This window comes from Petromyzon marinus, chromosome 11, assembly GCF_048934315.1.
Source record: "Petromyzon marinus isolate PM22_M1 ecotype Great Lakes invasive population chromosome 11, UKy_Petmar_22M1.pri1.0, whole genome shotgun sequence".
NCBI lineage: Eukaryota > Metazoa > Chordata > Hyperoartia > Petromyzontiformes > Petromyzontidae > Petromyzon > Petromyzon marinus.
This window is the reverse complement of record NC_133677.1, coordinates 9,239,711-9,262,324: the sequence shown is the minus strand read 5'-3', so window position 1 is coordinate 9,262,324 and position 22,614 is coordinate 9,239,711. Positions and strand designations below refer to the sequence as shown.

At 43.4% G+C, this 22,614-nt stretch overlaps 1 protein-coding gene across 6 annotated transcripts in view; it reads right to left on the bottom strand.

The window, feature by feature from the left end:
• Window positions 1–22,614, bottom strand: part of MARCHF5 (membrane associated ring-CH-type finger 5) — a 184,812-nt gene that overhangs the window by 35,881 nt on the left and 126,317 nt on the right. For 2 of the 6 annotated variants that reach the window (XM_032952079.2, XM_076066362.1), the window contains exon 1: window positions 8,154–8,296. The exons of 3 other annotated variants lie outside the window; for them this stretch is intronic. In XM_032952079.2, the coding sequence (XP_032807970.2) occupies window positions 8,154–8,238 (85 nt within the window). In that variant the 5' untranslated portion in view covers window positions 8,239–8,296. Of the gene's footprint in view, window positions 1–1,847; window positions 3,237–8,153; window positions 8,297–22,614 lie in introns of those variants that run through there. One more of the 6 variants, XM_032952080.2, reaches the window with a different exon arrangement.

The following is a 22,614-nucleotide window of genomic DNA, read 5'->3' as shown; positions in this document are numbered from 1 at the left end:
GCTCTATTTAAGACCGGAAGCAGGTGGATTGCTTCACTATTTTGGAAAATCGCTTGATGATGCTGGTTGATGTAACTGCCAGCGAAATGTCATGGTACTCAAATTGTAAATGTTGTGGATTTACTCTCCAACACACCGGTGGGCTGAAGTAGTAAACTAATTGGCACGTTTTGTTTATGTGACAAACCTTACTGGCTGTGTCGGGTGGTGGAGGGTTAAGACACATTATACTTATGCGCTCCTACCCAAAAACCTTTATTATGAATATTGGTCGTGAAAGCCTACCTATTAAACTGGCACAGCTAATTAACGCCACAGAACAAACTTTGAATCACAGACATTACAAATATGAATCACAGACATCACAAACATGAATCACAGATATCACAAACAAGAGATGATGGCTAGTGAACGAGACTGGTGACAGGATTACAGCTAATGAAGAAAGTGAGCGATAGGATGACCACCGTGAAGATAGAGGAACGAAATCAGTTCATAAGCAGCAGACGGTTTCTGGCATCGCAGGCCCAAGAAGGATGGTGGCAGCATGTGGAGGCCTTAATCCAACAGTGGACAGACAGCTGCTGCTGCTGATGTTGTTGATTACTTCTTGATGATATACCTCAAACAAACCACCTTGGTGATTTGTCACATTGCTGGCACGAGAGACTGGTGGATTCTCACCAAAAACCAAACAAAAAGGAACATGTGCAAACCCATGGACATCGGGGCCCGTACTGTGTATATGTTCCCTATCACAGATGCAACGATCCATAGAAATCCATTGAAAGTAATAGTTTTGACCGACTTCACTGAATTTTTAAGATGTCCAACGGCCGCAGTGTATCTCACGAGGGATTGACTCACTTCTTGAAGATATACCTCAAACAAACCACCTTGGTGATTTGTCACATTGCTGGCACAAGAGACCGGCGGATTCTCACCAAAAACCAAACAAAAAGGAACATGTGCAAACCCATGGACATCGGGGCCCGTACTGTGTATATGTTCCCTATCACAGATGCAACGATCCATAGAAATCCATTGAAAGTAATAGTTTTGACCGATCTTCACTGAATTTTAAAGATGTCCAACGGCCGCAGTGTATCTCACGAGGGATTGATTTTCAAGAGAAATGCTTCAAAGCCTTCCCTCGGTGCATGCCGGTTACCCACGGTATCTCTTGAACTTTGTCATCAAGGAGAGGTGGGCTCTGCAGGAATTGAGCACAGATTGTTTTTGTAGGCAAAAAAATGGTCAAAGCACAGAGCAACTGAACCCGTCGCAGAGGAATGGCTTACTGCAGCGAAAACATACACAAGGTTTCGTGAACACGAAGTTAAATGAAACATGCAGACTCACAATCGCACCATTGCTAATTCACATCTCAAAAGTCACTGGCATGAATGCATTTCTGGGTCCCAGCCATCTGTGATTAAATCAGCGCTCCGAGTTATATGATCTCGGATAAATTCATGAAAAATATATAAAGGTTTTTTTCAAGTTTAATTTGGTATTGCTCAGGTCTGAAACGTAAATATGTGTGAATATAGCAGGTGAGATGCGGCGAACCACTGAGAGGATAATGGAAGGATTCGCCGGTTGTTGGGCAAGAGAGGCCGCGTGAAGTGGCTCCAGAGCCAGGTCCACGCTGTACATTTCCCAAGACCGTTTTTCTTGGCTTGATGTGATGGCTACCGTTGCCTGCAGGAGCTCCAAAAGGGCATCTCATTGCCTACCGATGAAACTCCAACACCAACATCAGGATATTATTCTTGCTTTTTTTAAATAAAGGGCGCATTTGATGCCACGCACGTACAGAGTGGTGCATTTTGTGTTCTACGTACCCGAAGCAGCGGGATGTGGAACGAAAACTAAACGCAGATCACAAGCGACGCTGTCCATTGGGCGATGCAGGGTAAACATCCCAAGCGTTTAATTTTCTCCGCTGGGCTCCCAGCAGCACACTGTGTGCTCAGTTAGAGCAAACTCCGTCTTCCCATGAAAAGGCGAGGAATTTATTACCTACTGTACACAGTTGGTACGGTTCATAAATCTAACTAAAAAGTAATAAATGGAAATTGCCTTATCGTCAAATTGTTATTTCATATAAAACACTGTAATAGCCTTACTGCGCCTTCACAAATGAGAGTGGTAATTTGAAACTGTTTAGGGGAAACTGAAAGCACTGGCCATTGCCCTACCCATCGGCGGAAAACACGACTCTCTTTTTAAATGTCCTTTCATCAACCGCTGCTCCATTTTCATTAGGCCAACCCGCAACTGGAGGTCGGCCAAATACTCTACACAGACAAACTTTGCGAGGCTATTCTGACAAACACAGGCAGAATTGTTCGGGCATCGTGGTCTTTACGAATGACAATATCAGAATGAGCGAATGCAAGTTTTTTGCGGGTGTGTGTGTGTTACAGATAGCATTGCAAAAAGTAACTATAAAATGCAACTGCTGTGAATAAAACAATACATCTCACCGAGTCCATTAATGTGTCATTTAGTCAAAGGCCAATGTGCATTAGAATACCCTTCCTGCCAGAGGTGGTGGCTCGTTCTCAAAGCCGTGCACACATGGGAAAAGGAAATGTTCAGCGTAATGGTGATTATTTGCCGCGGGGCTGTGTGGTGTTAGGGATTAACATACACGTGTGGATCAATTAACACCTGGGCACTCAATACAATGTCGTGGGGGTCTAATGTGTCTGTCAAAAAAGGAGGGCCCCCCCTCCACCCCGTACCATTAGTTGCACGACGCCAAATCGCTTCGCGTTCGTTTCTTGCAACTTGTCGAATAAATCAATCACTATCGTCGTTTTTTTATAGGATACAGGCACCAACGACATTTGTGCAAGAATAACACTGAAGAAATATTATCCATTTTTGTACTGGAGGAAAAGAATGGTTCAAGGTACAGATTGAAGGTACTGCGATTGCTTTTTTTATGCCACGACTGGCCACCGCTAGAGGGAGCTTTAGAGCGTTCCACTGGAGTGTATTTGGCCTACTCTTCCACACTGGCCAGATGGGTCGAAGAGGTGGAAATGCTGACTTTATCCCACCACATGCGAGCTAACGATTCATTGTGGTGTGTACCCATTTATACTGCTGAATGGATGGAGATAGAGCGGATTACAGAAATGTGTCCATTGTTTTATGTATGTTGAACTTCTTTTACACCGTACTTACCCAACCGTTCTAAACACCGGAACATAAAACCGGCGACCTCTGGATTGCAAGTCCAGTGTGCGAGCCATTTCAGCATGGCAGCATCCAGATTAAACTATTCTACCAATTTTTCGATTAGCTCTCATTTTTATAAATGAGGAATTTCCACCACTGGCTCGGGGCCACCAATGGAGACGATCACTGCCCTCACGTTCGTTTGTGCAGGGAGGCGATGACTTTAGGGGCTTTGATTCCCCTACCAAGTCAAAGGAACTAATGTTAGAGGGTGCACGACACTAGATGTAAGGGCTCAAGGCACCCCCATAAAGAAGACGCAAGCCAGAGATGGGAAAACGAGGGAGTGAGGGGGGAAGGTGCCTGAAAAATATAAGACAGCCATCAATGTCGAGCTTGCAAATCCACTACGCTGAGAAGGAATCACATTAATGACGACAATAACGATGATGATGGTAATAATGATGATAGTTTAAGCTGTTGGGCAAAAATAGCAGCTGACAAAAAAAGAGAGCCTATTTGTTTTATCTCTGCCACAGCACCAAGTCAAGTTTGGCTGTTTGGGTGGGATCAGCGCCCTCTCAGGGACACGGCTCTCTTTGAAATCTCATCGCACGAACATCACAACGATGCCCTACTTAGAGCTTTGCAAGCATTGCAGCCGGGCCTCTCTCTCAGAATGGAAATGTTAGGAGGGGGTTATATAAAGTTCATTACTCATTGAAGGCTCTCAAATTATCTTGTTTTTTTTTTTACACGGCAAAGCGGGCTGGAAGGTGGTTGTATCGAACATTTGTTTTCGACCACACTAAAACACGTGCCTCTTCAGCTGCCACTATGTCGACCAAATGTAAGGACAATTTGATTTCCAAATTCAACCGCCTCTCCAACAAGAAATCAGACCCACACATCGAAAAGCTAGACGTTAACAAAGTCGTAATTAATCGCAGTAACAGTTCTACTTCTGATGGTCTGAAAACCGTTTTAGCTAAAGGGCTAAACTTTGAAGTCACACCTAGACACATACCAGTTAATGATATCATTGCCCATGTCGACGTGGCACTCAGGGGTCTGGGTCACATCGCTGCAGACGTAACAAGATCTGAAATCGCTGCAACCATCAAAAACGCTAAGATGCCAGCTAGAAACATCAGCAAAGATGAGCGCTTTGAATTATCTCAATTAAAAAAGAGGGATGACATTGTCATCCTCTCAGCCGATAAGGGCAATGCCACTGTCATCATGGACAAAATAGAATATAACAACAAAATTCAGAAACTACTCAACGATGGCAGCAATACAAAAATAAGAAGAGACCCCACCAACAGCCTCGTCACTAAAACCAACAAAATCATTTCTGATTCAACAGCATTAATTGCTCAAACCAAACAGTTCTCGTTGAAACCTTCTGCGGCCAGGCCACCAAGATTATATGGCCTTCCAAAGATACATAAAGAAGATACACCCCTTAGTCCCATCGTCTCTACTATCAACTCCCCCACCTACAAACTGGCTCGTTTTCTGTATTAAATCCTGCTGCCTTTTACTGGAAAAACCACCTCTGCGGTACTAAACTCTACTCACCTGGTATCGACAATCAAGGGTATTTCCCTGTCCCCAGACGACCTGCTTGTCAGTTTTGATGTGGCTTTCTTATTCAAAGTTCCTGTACCTGACACCATCGCAATCATTGAAGACTTGGTTCATCAAGGACTGCATACTGATGTACCCCCCCTGGTGAGACAATGCTTAACCAACACATACTTCACCTGGAATGGAACTTTCTACAAACAAACTGAGGGCACCCCAATGGGCTCCGCCCTATCTCCGGTTGTAGCCAACGTTTTCATGGAGAAATTTGAGACTGACGCCATCCAGACTGCCACTCTGTGCCCGACCTTATGGAAGAGATACGTGGATAACACTTTTGTCATCTGGCCATATGGCCGGCCTGCTCTAGACCAATTCCTCGACCACATCAATTCCATACACCCAGCCATCAGATTTACCATGGAAGTAGAAAAAGATGGCAAGCTACCCTTTTTGGATGTCCTAATTAAAAGGAGACCTGATGGTTCAATGAGCCACTCTGCCTACAGGAAAGCTACCCATACGGATGCTTACTTAAAACCGGATTCCCACCACCATCCATCCCAGAAGAATTCCCTCATCAAGACTCTATACCATAGAGCCCAATGCATTTCCGACCAGGAACACATTGCCAGTGAACTCAAGCACGTACACCAAGCTCTCAAGGCTAATGGTTACTCCGACTACACAATCCGCAAAGCCATCACTCCAACCATGAAGAAGGATCCTATTGAGGAGCCATTCAAAACCATCACCTTAACCTACATTACGGGGGTCACAAAAAAAGATCTCCAAAATCCTGAATAAACACAAGATCCAGGTCCGATTCAACACAGTACATAAAATCCGTGATCTGGTTCGGTCTGTAAAGATGTGGTTCCAGACATACAGTACCCGGGCGTCTACAAACTAAGTTGCCTCTGTGGTAGCAGCTACATTGGAGAAACCAAACGACATATATCGGACCGCATCTGTGACCATAAAGCAGACTTGAAAACGGTAGGACGAACACCTCAGCCGTGGCAGATCACTGTTATAATTCAGTGGGCTCACATGACATTGACTTCTCCAAGACGGAGGTTCTCTGCAAGCCATCCGGCTACCATGAAAGATTCGTTCATGAGGCCATCCACATATACAAACACAGAGACAATTTCAACCGAGAAGATGGATTCTGGCTTAGTAACCATTGGAAAGACGTTATAAACCATTTCGGTTCTTGATTGATTGTATTTTACGGTGACTTTCAGACCGCAGTCCATTCGCTGGCACTGCCTCTTAATACCTTTCACACGATGGTCAATGGTATGGTTTATAGTATGTTGTATAATAATAAATAGTATAACAGTGTAATGTTTAACATAACTCACAAGACAATATATAGTATTGTAATTGCATAGTGAATATACAGCAGTGTGGTATACAGTAGGGTTGGTAGAATAATACATAGTGTAATATTACAAGTCTAATATTTTATAGTCTAAAGTATAGGGTAGTGTACAGTAACGCATCGTATAATTCAAGGGTGGGGTTTGTCTATGGCAGTGTATATTACGGTGCATAGTCGTGTAATGTAGAAAAAAAGTTTAGTTGGAGACATATCAATATAGTGCATGTTAGAGCTTACATTGGGCTGTGTATACGATATTATACAATGTAGTTTAGATTGGAAGGTATAACATTGTAATGTATAGTAGTCTAGTTTATAGCATAGTTGTAACGCAACACAGGACAGACCAGCGCATCGTGGCTGTTTCTCCCCCCTCCTCCGTTCCGAGCATAGATGGACTCGTCCGTCTGAACAAAGCTCGTCGCTTTCCGTGGTGCTAACGTTGAAAAGAAAAAAGAAACCGCCACTTTTTTCGACATAGAATTGTAATGTATAACGACTTATTGTTAGTAGCTCAGCTGATTGGAGAGTATATTGAGTTTATTGATAACATTGATGTAGTTTATATTTTAGTTTTTTATCAGTTTACTATATGGTATTCATTATATAGTGTAGTGTATACCAAGTTACTTTATGTTCATAGCTCAACTTATTGAAGAATATATTGAGTACATTTATTATATTGATGTAGTTTATACTTAGTTCTTTCACATCGGCTTATTGTATGATAGTTGGGTAGTTGCAGTTTTTTAGCGTCAATATACTAAATGCCTCTGTTGATATGTAAACTGACTTTAACATAGCTACTTCTGTGACCAGTTACATGCTAATCCCTCACACTAACATCATGCAAATCTCCCAGTTACATGCTAATTTCTGACTTTAACACCCTGCTAATCCAACACTTTATCACAGCTACTTCAATGCTAAATTCTCCTGTTGATATGTAAACTCCTTTGTCAAGGCGCTCTGCTCCTCCCACCCAGCTTAAAACACAGCTGCCAAGCTTAGCAGTGTTCACTGAAGCGCTGTCGTCCTGACAGTTCTGTTCCTTCACCTGAAGAAGGCTACTTGTGTTGTGGCCGAAACGTCGTGAGAATTTTATTTTATTGTTTAATTTTTATTATTTTATTTCCATTCTACGTGACTTTACCGAAAGAACCAAGAAGACGTGCCCGTGCGTTGGTGGCTATTATTGCCATACGGTAAGACCAACTGTAGCACAAAACTGAAGGTAAAACTTTATTTAATATTGCAAGAGTAGCTATCAAATAAGTACTTGTACATTGCATACTTTTGTCTATAATACCCTGGGGCAATGCATGACCTTCCACAATAAACTGGGTATTCTTTAAGTTTTTGTTCCCTTTGTTTACATGTAATTATCACCAGCTAATTAAAACCTACTACCAATGTCGATGGCCGTTTCACTGAAGAGGTGCAAAGTTAGTGTGACAGATCAGGTTAGTGCTGACTGGACTTTGCTCTGGTTTGCTGAATGCACAGAATCGCTATGAAGGGTATTTTTGCACGACAGGCATTTAAAATTGTTTCAGCGGCACAGCCTTTAATCCCAATGGCAGAATTAAGGCTTTAAAACCCATCCTTTTTCATTAGTATCATCACAAATTAATTTGCAGTTTTTTTCCCACACTTAAAGGAGTGGCGGGGGGGGGGCGACTTTTGAACTGGGTAATTAACACACAACAGCGAGGCATCTCCTTCAAAATGAAACACACACACACACACACTTTGGCCATACAATGCCATTGGCAAACACACGCACCTGCAGCAGCATTCAAGAAGGAGGGGGGGGGGGCGCAGAGTAAGAGAAAAAAATATTCACAAATCCAATTTGCCGCAAGCCATAATCCGTTTTCGGTGTAACCTTGCCGAATTCATTACGGACGCACACCTGGGACGGACCGTGCAGCCGTTTCGCGCCTGAACGTCCCCCCCCCCCCCCCCCCCAGCGTACCTCCGCCATCGCCAGGCGGCAGATTCACCATCTCCACGGCCGCCCGCGTCTCCAAGCGACAGTCGCTGGGCGACGAAGAGCCCATCTGGTGCCGGGTAACGGGATGGAAATGGGCCCCGGGGGTGGCGGTGTTGGGAGGACGGCGGGAGGAGCAGGAGGAATGAATGGGGTGGTGGGGGGGGGATGTAGAGCTGTGCTGTGAAGACGGTGAGGGGTTTTTGCGCGGTAGGCGCAGTGTGCGAGCGTGCATGTGCGTAGGCAGTGGGGATGGTTGGGTCTTCTTGATTATACTCCTGGGTGATACACCGCTGTCGTCAATGTCTGGCTTCATTACCCTCCGTATCCCTTCTGCCTTCTGTTCCGGAATCACCCGAGTGTTTCATTATTTATATGCCTATATATATACACCGATCTATTTAAGCTTTGCTCGTCCTATGGATGGACTGGACTTTGCCTCGGCAATGTGGAATTTCCACCGCCGGCTCAGCACCACCTGCGGCCAAAGGCTAAAAGCCAAGCCGCCTTTTCCCAATGGTCCTTACAGCCGAGAATTTGACTCTTGCATCCGCGCGACTCTATAGACCTCGAGCCGGCTGCGTGTGTGCGCGCCGTGCTCGGCGAAGGGCATTCCGTGCAGGGTTTTCTTGGCCCCCCCGTTGCAGCCCCATTGGTTCGCCGGGCTGCGCGCAAATCTCCGCAGTGGCAACGCCGCGTAGAAAGGAACCTCCGGCAGCGGGGATTGCGGCGAGGCCACCAGCCTGTGCATGAGACGCACGCGTATGCAAAGCATTCCAATGAGCACGCACCGCAGTGCATACGCCCACTATGCGCGCGTTTATGTAACCCAATAAATGGATATTGTTGACAAACGATCAATGTACGTATATATGCATACATACTGTCTATATCACATGAGCAAGGCCCACTTGCACGAAGTGCCAAGTCGTTCCTGTCCTGGCAATGAGAATGTCGTGATGTACGTTTCTGATTTGCTTAGAACATGCACAATCCACTGCTGGATGAGGGAATCCCCACACTTGTATGGGTTGAAGAGGGTTATTTTTACCATACTTCACCAGACTGGTTGCAGGTGTGAAGCATATAGGTGAGAGCATACACGTACAGTTCAACAATGGATTTTTTTTCTGCGCTGCCCTCTGCTGTCTACAATGTAGCCCCGCAACAGCCTACAATACATGCATGCGTGTCATGCCTCAGTTGGTTGCCCGTCCAAATACTATCCAGGCTCAATTGTACCGAAATCCTGACAAGACGAGGTGATTTGGTCATAGGCTATTCTTAAAACGTGCACGCAATGTACTAAAACGCAGCTAATCGACTGTGGGAACAAATGTGAGCATACCCAATTATTTACCTGCTAACAATACGTTTATTTTTATCTAATGAGTCGACTGTGCACGCCGTTGGCCAATTGTTAATGTGATCACATGCAAATGCACCTCACCATAACAAGAGTGCAAAAATAAGCGGGGCTCAATCCAGGCCTGTGAGGTTAATTAAGCAAATGTTTGCAAAGTGTGCTTATTATATAAGCAGCCTGATATATGGCAGGAACACCGCACTATGTTTGACGGTTAGCTAACTACGGGGCATCGGGCAGCGGACGAGCCGGACGTGTCATTCTAGAATTGAAGCTTTCGTGACTGCAAGGATTCATACTCTTTGGTTTTATTCGGTAAAGTCACGTAGGTAAAACAAATTAAAATAAATTGACAAAAAAAATAAAAGAAACAATTAAAACACGACGTTTCGGAGGCAAAGCAAGTTTCCGTCTTCAGGTGGGACCAGTCACAGTGCAGCGATTTTGCTGTGACTGGTCCCACCTGAAGACGGAAGCTTGCTTTGCCTCCGAAACGTCGTGTTTTAAATGTTTCTTTTATTTCATTTCAATTTATTTTAATTTGTTTTACCTACGTGACTTTTACCGAATAAAACCAAAGAGTATGAGCCGGACGTGTCTCATGGTTCAAGAAAAAACCACCGGGTAACTGCTGTGATGGCTCTCTGCTAACCCTGATATTAGGGGAAGAGAAAGCAGGGCAGCTGGACTTGCTTAATGACTTCAACATAGAGCACATGGCGTAAGCTCCTGGGCTGGGCTGAACACAACTCAGGGCAGACGCTGTCTATGAGGGGAATGACAGCGGTCTCCGAGATATGAGACCACAGTGATATCACACCCCCCTCGACATGCCCAGCTAAACATAGTCACTTGTGAGTCTTTCTAAGCAGGTCATCACAAAAACACGGTGACGGGTCTCATTACAAGATTAATTTTTTTCACGTACTATTTCTGCAGGTTTTTTTTTTCTTCAAACAGGCTGTGGTTAACGCCCTTACCGCAGAGGCAGTTTGCTGGGGCTTTTTGTGGTTCAATACTCCCATCTGTCCAGTAATGATGTGTGTGGCACGACTGTTTTTAAGTTTGTGGTACGCTTTGAAGTGGGCATTAATAACGTTGGCTGATGCCGCCGTGGTGAAATGGTTAGCACACTGGAGTTCGCCGGTTTGATCTCCCGGCACGGCAGCTGAAACACCCATTACACACAAAGTGCCTGCCACAAATGAACCACAACACCTCGCTGATCTCGTCGTCGACCATAAACCATCACGCAAACTCCGGTCATCCTCGCAGCGGCTTTTGGCTAGTCATCAAACCAAGACGGTCACTGCATCGCGCGCTTTCAAATGCACACTTCTGCAGTCGTCTGGAATGCTCTTCCTTCTGATATTAGGAAGCCACTGGAGTTATGTACTTTTAAATCTAGATTGAAAACTAATTTCTTTAGAACTGCTTTTTGTGTTTAATTTGTTGTCCTTCCCACGGACCCCAATTAGCACAGTTGGCTATGTACCGTGCGAAATAAATTCAACAAACATACATGCAAAGGACGCGTTTCTTAAAATTCTGTCGAAATTTCTGTCCACACAGCAATAAAAATTGGCAGGTGGGATAAAGTGTGGGTATACTCCCACCACTTTGAGGTCATCAGGCCAACATTAAATTGTAGGCAACTGCGAGGTAATGTTAACGTCAATGAAAATCCCCAAATACAAACATGACCTGCAAATTAACATGATACATGTTCTGAGATACATAAATTCCTCACACACATAAGACACCGTCATTTATTCCCAGTGCACTATCGGCGTGAGACAAATAATCCATGAGGAAATCTCCAGACCAGTGTGACCTTCTGCGAGAGATTTCCACGGAACTTATGATAAACCCTTCAAATGGCCTTTTTTATCTTCACACAATAGGGGCACAATTTACCACACACTGCTATGAGATTGGGATTTGCAGCATGACCGTGAGAGGGATATTTAAATTTTCAGAGCTGGAATTCGCCAAATTATGTAAAAAATCTGAATGACTTCTAAGCAACCCAGCTATGTCTATTCCCCATCATCATTATTCACAAATGATCCATCCACTGCTGGATAAAGATCTTCCCAAGCCCTTGCCGTCTTTTATGGTCCGGCATTATAACAATCTACCTAGTACCTGCACACGAGTCAATTTCATCCACGCCACCTCTGCAATGGACACAATCTTGGGCGTGCTCCCTCATTTGGCTGCAATTCCGTCATCAGTCTCAGCCACGGGCCATCATCCATTCCAGCGACGTGTCCTCTGATAAGCACCGTTGGCTACGTACGGTGTGAAAGAAATTAAATTAAGACAAAGATCTCCGATAAAGCCTTGACAGACTGTTGGGGTAAGTGCTGTTCGCGAGCACTTATGAAGGCCGGGACAGCACACGAGGTGGTGGGTGGCCAAAACCACCACTAGCTGCCTTTGTCTCCCCAGTGGCGATGTTTACACACTGCACCAGGTGCTCATTTAAGGCTGAGTCGACCTCGGGGAGCCCCAGAACAGGTTTAGATAATCATCACCGGTGTTGGCTGTGAGCGGGAATCGAACTCGGGCCGCCGGCTTCGTAGTGCAGCGTGCTAGCCGCTACGTTATCGCTCCCCACATACAAGTTAAACATATATACATACGTCCTCCTGTTCACTTCTATACGATCTTCGCATTTGATGCAATGCTTTTAGAGACACAGGCACACATCAACAGCCTGATAAGATGCATTGTTCATCCTCCTGCGATCCATTGACCCCAGCCAAGATGGCATTCCCAATTACAAACGTGCGATCTATCAATTTCCCCGCAACTGCAAAATTGTTCCGACTTGACGCTTTGTATGATTTTGCGTGACTTTAGTTGATTTTGTCGTTCCTCTAAGTGCTGCACACGTGTTTCAGCTATAAAGGCATCACACGTCACTTCACCTGCGTCAGCACGCACGCACGCACACACACACAAGCGCAGGCGATTGCTCTGGTTGCCAGGTCGTAATTTGTCACCGTCGAGAGTCATCCGTGCTCTCAGTTTTGACCACTTTGTGGTAAAATATACCAATCTCCTTCCCCACACATCCAATCTTCTCATCCCGGCTTCTCGAGGGAGCCCTTATAAGCGCATCCAATTAACAAGGATCACTCACGGAAACAAGGGACTTGAAGATCCTGATGTTTTTATATCTGCCTGTCACTGAGGCCACACAGCTCCCAGATTTGTGCCCTTTTGCAGAGAGGCCTGGACTGTCATGATTGATGAATTCATTTTAAGAATTTCAGGTCAATACATTACTGAAATCAGGCGACTGCCTTAACCCTGCTTCTGCATGCATATCCATCTTGTTTACTAAACAGTATTGATCTCTTGGACGTAAAATTCAGTTCATGGCCATTACAAAGGGTGCTTTGATCATTTATTTATTTTCTGTCGATTCAAAATATGTTGTTCTTGCTGAAACAGCATTTCAGCGTCAAGTATGGAAAGCACAGGGTAATAAAATGTCTATGCTTTGATTAGCAAAATGACAACACACATTTGTATTGTTTATTAGTAAATATATTGCGTGCAATAGTGCTGATGAAATCCTCATGGATCTATATGAAGCAAACGCATTTAGAAGTTACTTTGATAAGTGGCTGTATTTACAAAAATAGCATTCAGTATTAAGTCAAAATAGTAAATACTTAGCAAAAGAAAAATACTGTTTTTCTAGCATAAAAAAACACTTGTTACCTTCCTCATTACGACTCACCTCAGAAAAATACATAAGAGGCTTAGAGTTTCAGGAATTAGCTCTGAAGGCCAACACCTGAAATTATTATACGCTTTTTTGCTAGAAGGTAGCGGTAATTACAAAAGTGATTAAGGTTTTTTTACTTATTCTGCCAACAGAATCCATTCATTTCTATATCTCCTATTCTTAACGGCTTAGCAAATAGTGGAATACGACACTGCGCGTATATGCACAGATGCATGAGGTGCACTCGTTTGTGCATGCGTACACAGAGGTGGTATTTTTTTTCTTAAAAACAAAAAAAACCACGACTCTTCGCAGCCTCCGCTGAGTATAACCCATCATTGGTCGCGTCCAACAATTCAGAGAGACAGCAGCAGGCACGCTATTAGGGTCATTACTCGTAAATTTACGCCTCGCACCTGATAAATGTTTACGGCGTTCGTGGCAACGGCGGCCACGGATGCGACGCGCTGGCGCACACGTCCACGTTTGAAGGGAGGGCCCCGTGTGAGGCCGTGCCAATTTGTTCATTCAGAAGGACACGGGCACTGGAGGCGATGTCCAAGCGCAATTAGGTGGTCTTTTTGTGCAACTACGGCGGTGGCGGGGATGGGTTATGCGAGCTCACAAAGGAGCGCCACTCACGGTGAGGACAAATGCTCTGTTGTGTGTGGGGCAAATAGCGGCTCAGAAAAATATGAAAAAAATGCTTGTAATGAGAAATTAACTTAGCCCTGTTATTTTTTTTTGGTGTTCCGTACAAGAAGTGTTAGTGTCTGGAAGCAAGGCACTAATTTATCAACATCTTTCAAAATTATTTGAAAAAACCCTCCCGCACGCAACTGCAAATGCTTTGCAGTTACGGCTGTGAAAAATGAGGACACGTTCTCAGTTATGTGTGAAGGCGATTCCTTGAATATGCCAGCTTAATTGTAAACTATTTTGAAGCTGCATATGCAAGGCCTGATCATATAAAGTATTAAATTTAGTGACATTACATTTCTACATTTAAAATTACGACATTGAACAAATAATACACCTGTAAATACCCTCTTTTAAAAATTGAGCACCGAATAAGTGCATATTGTACAAAGTATATTTTAATATGCCTGTGGATGTGTTCATTTGCATAAACTATCTTGTAATCGATAAGTAAATTCCACAAAATAACAATTGTAACATATGTGGTCATCAATTTCGCATCTGTGCTCGATTGTACAAAAAAATACTCGAACAAACTTATACCCCAAGAGACCAGGTGATTCAATGTCAAATGTTTTCACTTTACGTTACAATGCTGAATGTACGAATGTTCTTAGCCACCAACCACAGGCCTTATCAACACCATATTAAGCTGAAAATTTAGAAATATACTTTGAGTATAAATGGAATTTTATCACTGAACTACTTTCGCGAGAATTGGCATTGACCGTTTAAGTTGCATATTGACCAAGTACATTTAATGTTTATAACTTTAATGATACAATGGAATAGAATAACCGTTCAAGTATATAATAAACAGACTCACGAGCAAAACACGCATTTCTGCAGCTTGAGAACACGCATTTGCATAAAGTCCAGTTAAAAAGTGAAATGTAAAAGCCGTTGCTACTTGGGTTATTCCACATGTATTCATGTTGCACTTTTCAAAGGATTAAGCTTCATGAATGGACCTATGTTTGTGCGTGTGCAATTTAAAATTCCAAATTTATGGAGCGTTACCATTGCAGACATTTTTGGGTGCGTTGTCGAAGCAAAAATTCTGACAAATTGCTGTTGTTAGAGTGTTGGGGAGAATCAGAGGACAATGTCTGGATTAAATAAACATTGTAATAAAGATTATATTCGCTAAAATAAAATTAGTGGTTTGATTCTAAATCATCATTGTCGTTATGAAAGCAAACTTTACCTTCACAATCTCGATGCAAACTCTTGAGATCATATGTAGGAAATGCAAAGAATCCCTTGGGTTACGCGAGGATGCTTTTTCATGGTTTCTCCATAAGAGACAGTTTTCTGAAATCCATTTTAACAACATCTTCCCATCTACACCACGGCCTTGGCTATTTTATTTTTCCCCAATGGTTTGCCGATTACTGTGACCTTGGGGAGCCTCCTATCTGTCGTTCGGGAGACATGACCAACTCAATAAAGTAATTCTCTCTAAATTCTTAGAGTAAGTGGTGTCTGCTCTGATCCATCACCGAGGACATCATCTGATGCATGCTCTTGCTATCTGACTTGATAAATCCAATGAATGCAAGACATCTGAAAGACATGTACAACAGCTCTTACGTGCATTTGTTCTCCAAACTTTATATCTAGCTCTCTGCCCCATATCCAATTATCGACACATCTAAAGAATTAAACATTCTTAACGTGGCACTGATTTTCTAACCATCGCTTCCAGACAGTGCACAGCCAATTGAACATCACTGGCTCTTTTTTCCCCTGTGCACAGATTTGGCTCAGATTTGACTCGTAAAGTGCTTTAAAATCACAGCTTTAATCAAGAATATTTAGTGCCCACCACTATCTTTCTGACATTGACATTTATACGGAATCAGCCAAACATTCCCCACCCAACAATCATAACTTACAGTTTGCTCCTCAAGGATTTTCAAATTGGCGGTGTTGTCAATAGTTGTGCGTTTGATATCTGACATGCCATTTTTTTATTATTGCAATGAAAAGGACTCTGAAATTGAGGATCTATTATTGTCTGGAGAATCACAATCACTCAGCTCACCAATGGAGCACTGCTGATTGTCTGGCTACCTCCAAGTCTATTGCTTATCCGAGAAAAAAAAACCAACGTGGCCGTTTGAAACCTCAAACCGCTCTGCGAATTCTCCATTGAGGTTGACATTGCATTCCGTTTTAATTTATGTTCCTAGAATCACTGACGCAGTCTGTACTCGCAGAACAAAAAGGCTTTATCTAATAATGTCATAAGCATGCGACAGTATGGGTTGGAAATGGTTCAAGGTTAAGGAGGAGTTTATTGCAATAAGGCCATTTACAAAATTGTACTTGATTACAACATTTTACGGTTGCCCTCGGCACAGTTCACGCACCCCAACTGGTTCACACGAATCAACAGCAAATGTCCCTTGTTAAAGTTCCAAACGTCACAAGACACACGTGAAGAAGCTCTGACGATCCTTCGCCTCCCTCTCGTTATTCATCTGACGCTGAATTGAGAAGCAAGAGAGAGAGATCTCTGGCAAACCGAAGTGGCAGGGCCCCTTGACTTGGCGCAGCCAGTCATCTCCATATTCAATCGGGTTCATCTTGAGACCAAGATGTTTTCCCAGGAGCTGGAATTTCTTTTCAACATCCCTCCACAATGAAGCCCTTCACATTACGAGGGATACGGTGGCTCCCAAGAGGGGTCATCCAATGCTGCTCAACCCAGCAAGTGCAAGGAAACTCTCGCCACCAGGAATTTATTTAAATCGATTTTTATACTGGTGGTGCGTGTATCGAATCAGGCATGGAAGAATCGTAACATAGGTTTTTTTAGGGTTAGATCATGTACATATAAATGTGCCATTAAACCTTCCACCACCCGACACTGCTAATTAGTAGGGTTTGTCATGTAAACAAAACATGCCAATTCGTTACGGTTTCAGCACACCGGTGTGTTGGAGAGTAAACCCACAGCATTCACAATTCGAGTACGACGTTTCGTAGGTAATTACCACCAGCCTCATCACAAATGGAAGATTCGATTATTTATTATCAGTGATTCATGATTTGGAGCAGTAGCACAGTGGTTTTCGTAATGCACCTAATCACCTGAGTTTGATTCTTGGCCATGGCCAACATCATGAGTGAGTGATATCTCAATCGGACCCTGGGCCACCCCCCCCCCACCCCCCTTCAACCGTCCACACTCGCCGGCATGGTAAAGTATGGTAAAACAACCCCCATGATTGACATGTTAATGAGAGGCCTTCATCCAACGGTGGATTGACAAGAAGCTGTAAATGAATTATTTTAATGTATTAGGGATACTATAAGCAAATTATACCAATCGGCCAAACGAGACAGCAAGACAGGGAAGGCAGACAATACAAACAAGACAAAACGCAATTGAGGCTTCCATAAAACTGTCCCTCCAAATAACAAAAATGTATCAGATTACAGAGCCATCCAAGCGTGTACACAAATAACCAACTCCACTAACATCCAAGCGTGTACACAAATAACCAACTCCACTAACATCCAAGCGTGCACACAAACAAGCAGCATCGTTTTCCCAATCGAGTTCCCATTATTTGGCGATCCTCACTGTCACTCCCTTTACAATCATTTCTGCATTCCCATTTTTATTTCTGTGTTCGCATTTAACTCGCCATGTGTTAGCGACTACGTGCACACGCTTGCTCATGTCAATGCTGGGCTCTAATTAGAACCTTCATTAAGCTTGACAAATCCAGGCTGGTGCAAATTTTTAACAAAAAATCCAATATGAAATAATATACTGACAGGTATATATTTCAGGGTCTGTGCTCACTGAAGAGTTGATTCAAGAGTTCAAAGTAAAACAAATAGCTACTTTGGAACCTTGTTTTCCACATTCAATGCAGCAGAATGTATGGGTCAAATTCGGTTTTATGAAACGATACGTGAGATTCTGGACATTGTTTACACAGTTCAATAATTTAATAGCTATTTGTATATGGGTAAGGAGCTCAGTGGCCAGATTGGGTACTGGCATTACTGAAAACGTCGATTCAGAGCCCAGGCTCATTCGAATATGTTGCTGCTTAAGCAAGGCACACAAACTTGAACACACAAAGACGCATTGCTGACAAAGCCGCGTTGATTGGGGTATCGTGTTTTACAGCATAATTAAATGGAAGAGCAATTAGACTCGGTTGTTTGTTTAACAAATTAAGTTTTTCTGCCTCTTAGCGCAATGCAAAAACTTTAATGGATCACTGGGGGGGCCCAAATGACTCGTTTGGAGGCGAAATTTGTATTTGGTGTAATCACATTGCCAGTTTTATTTATATTAAACGCGTTGCTTTGTTTACTTACAATGCTTTTTAAAACCTGCTCTTAACACCTCCAATTATTACTCTCACGTCTAGAGTAGCCTGTCGCCAAAAACCCACTCGGTGGATTTGTAGCGGCACATCTATATGCTAATGATGCCGCTCGGCTCTCACTATCCGTTGCAATTCAACGATGCGGGGGCCGATTGTGAAGCTTAAACTTTTCCCTCCCGTTAACATAAGCAAAACAAAGGGTGCGTAAATAAGAGCGATTAAAAAAAAGGAACGTACAAGTCAGGAACATTAAACACCTGCTGAAGAATGCGCCGAAGGTTCTTGGGAGTTTGTGACGGGGCAGCGTTTCTCGCGAGCCCCTGTTTCTGGGCGCCAGACATGAAGCAGGCACCACCGCCGTCTCTTATCCCCTTCCATACTCGTGAGGTGACTTTGTGCAGGGTTAAAGTTGAGCCTTTGCCAGGGTACAGAGATTGGAGACACAAAACCTGCCTCCAAAAGGAAAAGCGTGCTGCCGAGTTTTCTTTGTATCCCGGATAAGATCTGCGTCGTTTTAGGCACTTGTACTGCAGCAAAGAGCAACGTCAGAATGTGTCTTCTTGACATGTTGGTGGTAAATAGGTTCGCGTAGGTGTCATTTTGCCACAGAGTGTACGGTTATCAAAATGAGGGAACAGCAATCTCAAGTACCGTGAATAACCGGAGTATGCCTGAGCCTGGACAGAAAAATAAATAATGCCGTGTGTTCTAATAAATATCGGCTGCTGTGAGACATAAAAAAAATGTGTTCTCGGGGTCACTCGGGTCAGAGAAAAAAGGCGCGGTGCACTATCAAAGAAAGGGTTACCTGCGGTGAACTTTATGCGAGTTAAAAGTTACATTAAAATAAAAGGCATATAGGTCTGTGAAGACCCACTCGCAGATAAAGCGATTCTCACAAAGCTCACCTTCATTTGTTCTTTCAGCGCTTGCTTGACTTGCTCATTAAGTTCCCCCCCCGATTTAGTTTATTTGGTCGTCATGCATTTCAATCATCCCACGGATCTGTTAACAATAACTGTGCACCTAGTCCACCACCTAACTGGCATCAAAGTCAACTGTGGTTGACTTATGGACAGGTTGGTCCTTACGACAGGAATGTGGAATTCTCACCATGAGTTCAGGTATGCCAACAGACAGAAATGTGCACCGCCCAAAGCCCCATTTTTGAACAGGCTGATACTTTGCCTTGACTTGATTTACATAGGAATTTCACAAGTGAGCTTCAAAACGTTTTCAAGACAGCATGGCTTGGGGATAATCGGCCAATATTCTTGTATAAAATTGTCTGTGTACAAATATGCTCAGACAAAGGAGATGACTCTTGACAGATCCATAAGTGCAGGTCAGAAGCTTATTTTACGTAACTGCCACCTACTGGCCACCTCTAAACAACAACAAGGTTGTCCATCATTAAAATAAATATTGAATGGCTTGTGACTTGTGAGGGAGACAGAATATACAAGAGCATGGATTCTACTTGAAACGTACCCTCTGTTCAGGCTCAATAATTAGCCAAGTCTGAGAGCTCAGGAGCTAAAGTAGAACTTGAGATCAACTTTTTAAAGGAACGTTCTGGTCTATTTATTGCTACACACGTGGGTTAACTATTACATCCATCCATCACGTTTTGAATAAATCTACCAAATCCATAATTTAAATCGCTACAAAACTTAACATGAAGCTTTTCAATATCAATGCCCGGCTCTGTATACGTTTTGGGAAACAGTGGCTCTGAAATACTTTCAAAAGAGATGTTTTATTTATTATGCTGCATACCAGCTACATCAATGCATGTGATTTAGAACACGTGTGTCTGTCTTTGTAGGCCCTCATATGTGCTCACTAACAGCACTTGCCCTCAAAAGTCTGTTAAGGCTATAATGGGGGGGGGTCCTAGTCTTTGTAGGCATAAGCTCACATGCATTAACGTGTGCTGCCGTTTGTACGTGGTAGTACCTCTATACGGCCGAATCCAAATTCAAACTGGATTACTAGAACCGAGGACTTCGTTAGTTAATTCAAACATAAACTTCACATGCACAAAATGGCATTAATGTACGGGTAAAAGCACTTGTAGACGCCTGCTATTGAATTACGTGTTGGCGATACTTTTAATGGGTGCTTTGAGAGCCCACTGAAGTCCGTTTTAAATTGCCAAGCGCACACAGACACTCTTACGGCTAGAACGTTGTTGTGATGCGCTGCTTGTTATCCAGCCTTTGCCAAGCAGAGCTATAATCGCGAGCCAGCAAAATCTGTTTATTTTTACCATGAAACTTCTCATGGCATCCGCGGCCTTATCTCTCCTGCACTTCTACCGATTCCACCAAGAAGAACGTTAAAACCTTTAAAAATAAACACGGCATGCGCTAAGACTCTGGCCGGGCACAAAGCGCCATACTTGGCGCTCAGAACTTTAAATGGAATCTGGACGTGAAGTGTTCGTGGATTCTTTACAAGGGCTTCCTATGAGCAAACGATTGTATTTTGAACCAACGGATGTTTATCTTCGAGAGGTAATTTTTTTTTTACTAGAAAATACCAGCACAATGAAAGCCACGCTTAGCCAAATTGGCATCTGATAGCATAGTACACTGATGGCCACACAACACTAGGATTCTAAGCAGGGGTTAAATTGAGGTGGAACTTAGATGAATGACATTTCCCTTCATGTTTTCCCCCCCCCCCCAGGGGTGAATTCCACTCCCCTATTTTCCCAAGCCGACGAATTTGCTTCTGGCCCAGTGTCCACACACGGCAGCGGCGTATAATATTGGTAAAATAAACACCTTGAGTTGAACAGGAATGAGAGTCTGCGCGAGAGAGACGGACGATGCTAAAACAATGAGGCAGAGGAGTGACCACTGGCAATGTGGGGTGTCAAGCAAATGCAAATTCCATCAACGTGCAATTTTTCTTATATTCAGATAAAAGTTGGAACAGAGGAAGAATGAATGTCAGTATGCAATTAGAGAATTAGTGCTGAAAGCAAGCTGCTCTTTCAAGGAAAATTAATGTGTATGCTGGTTAATCAAAAAGTTTTGCCAATGAGGCACAGAGTACAGTACCCACTCGTCTTTATATTTCAATACAGCAACCCCTTACATTAATATTCGTACTCTATTAGTACATATAGATTAATGACCATTGGGAAGTCACGTGACAGAAACATTTAAATGTTGAGCTGCTGTATTTGTCAGCGAGTAAAACGTTCATATTCCCTCATTCTCAACACATTCTAAACGCCGGTGATACATGTATACGCCGAGCATTAAGTATGAAGTTAAATCAGCCACCGATTTCACGCGAGGCCTTGAGAAAACAAACGCAGCCTCGTTAACGGTTTGTATGTATTTCTGTCGCCATGAAAATATCCCATCTCATCTCCCACCCGCTGTGGCGTGATCAAGGCCCATCCAAAGCGACATCGACCTTTCACCTGCTTCATTTCACCGTGTCACTCTCCGTCAATTTGCGTTAAGGCCTGTAGCGAGCCCAGAAACGTGTCCGGTTTCAATTTGTTTAATGCAAAAAAACAGTCGGCATATCATGCGGTGACACGGCTGGCTTGCGTGCGTGCACATGTGCGTGCTCGCACGCGCATTTGTGCGTCCATTTTTATGTTTCAAACTAAATATCTAGGAAAGGAGAACAACACGCACGTTGTTCTGCCTAAGTTTATGAACCAGAGAGCCTCCTAGATTATTCGCATCATTTACGCATCAGTATAAACGTCGTAACCTACCAATTGGCTGTAATTAGCAGTGATCAGGTTCACTTGTAATACCATAGTTCACATTGTTATTCAGGCAAGTTAAGACCACAAGCTCTGCACAACGCGTACCACAACTCGCATGAATAAAATGTTTTCCCTGTACAGGTTCCGAGAGCCTTATGGGCAGTGTCTTACCACGTTACAGGTGATCTGCTTTAGCTGCTGAATGTGTCTCCACAGGCTCCCACAGGGAGAGGGTTTTGAAATGGTAAGAAGCTACTATGTGGGGCACTGTTCGGAAAGCGGTCTCCGCTTTCCAACTTAACTAAACAAATTGCACACTTGTGTAGTATAGTGCAGAGGTTTAACACGAATAAACCTCTATTTCTGGGAGTGAACAGCCGATATGGGTGTGTGCGTGTACATACAATACATATCACTCATACCAATGGTCACACAAATAGCTGGCATGTAATCAATGTCAATATTTTTTCTTGCTCTTTCAAGCATTGGGCAGTGCTTCTCTCTGCTGGCGGTCACGAGTCAACATTAAGAACCCA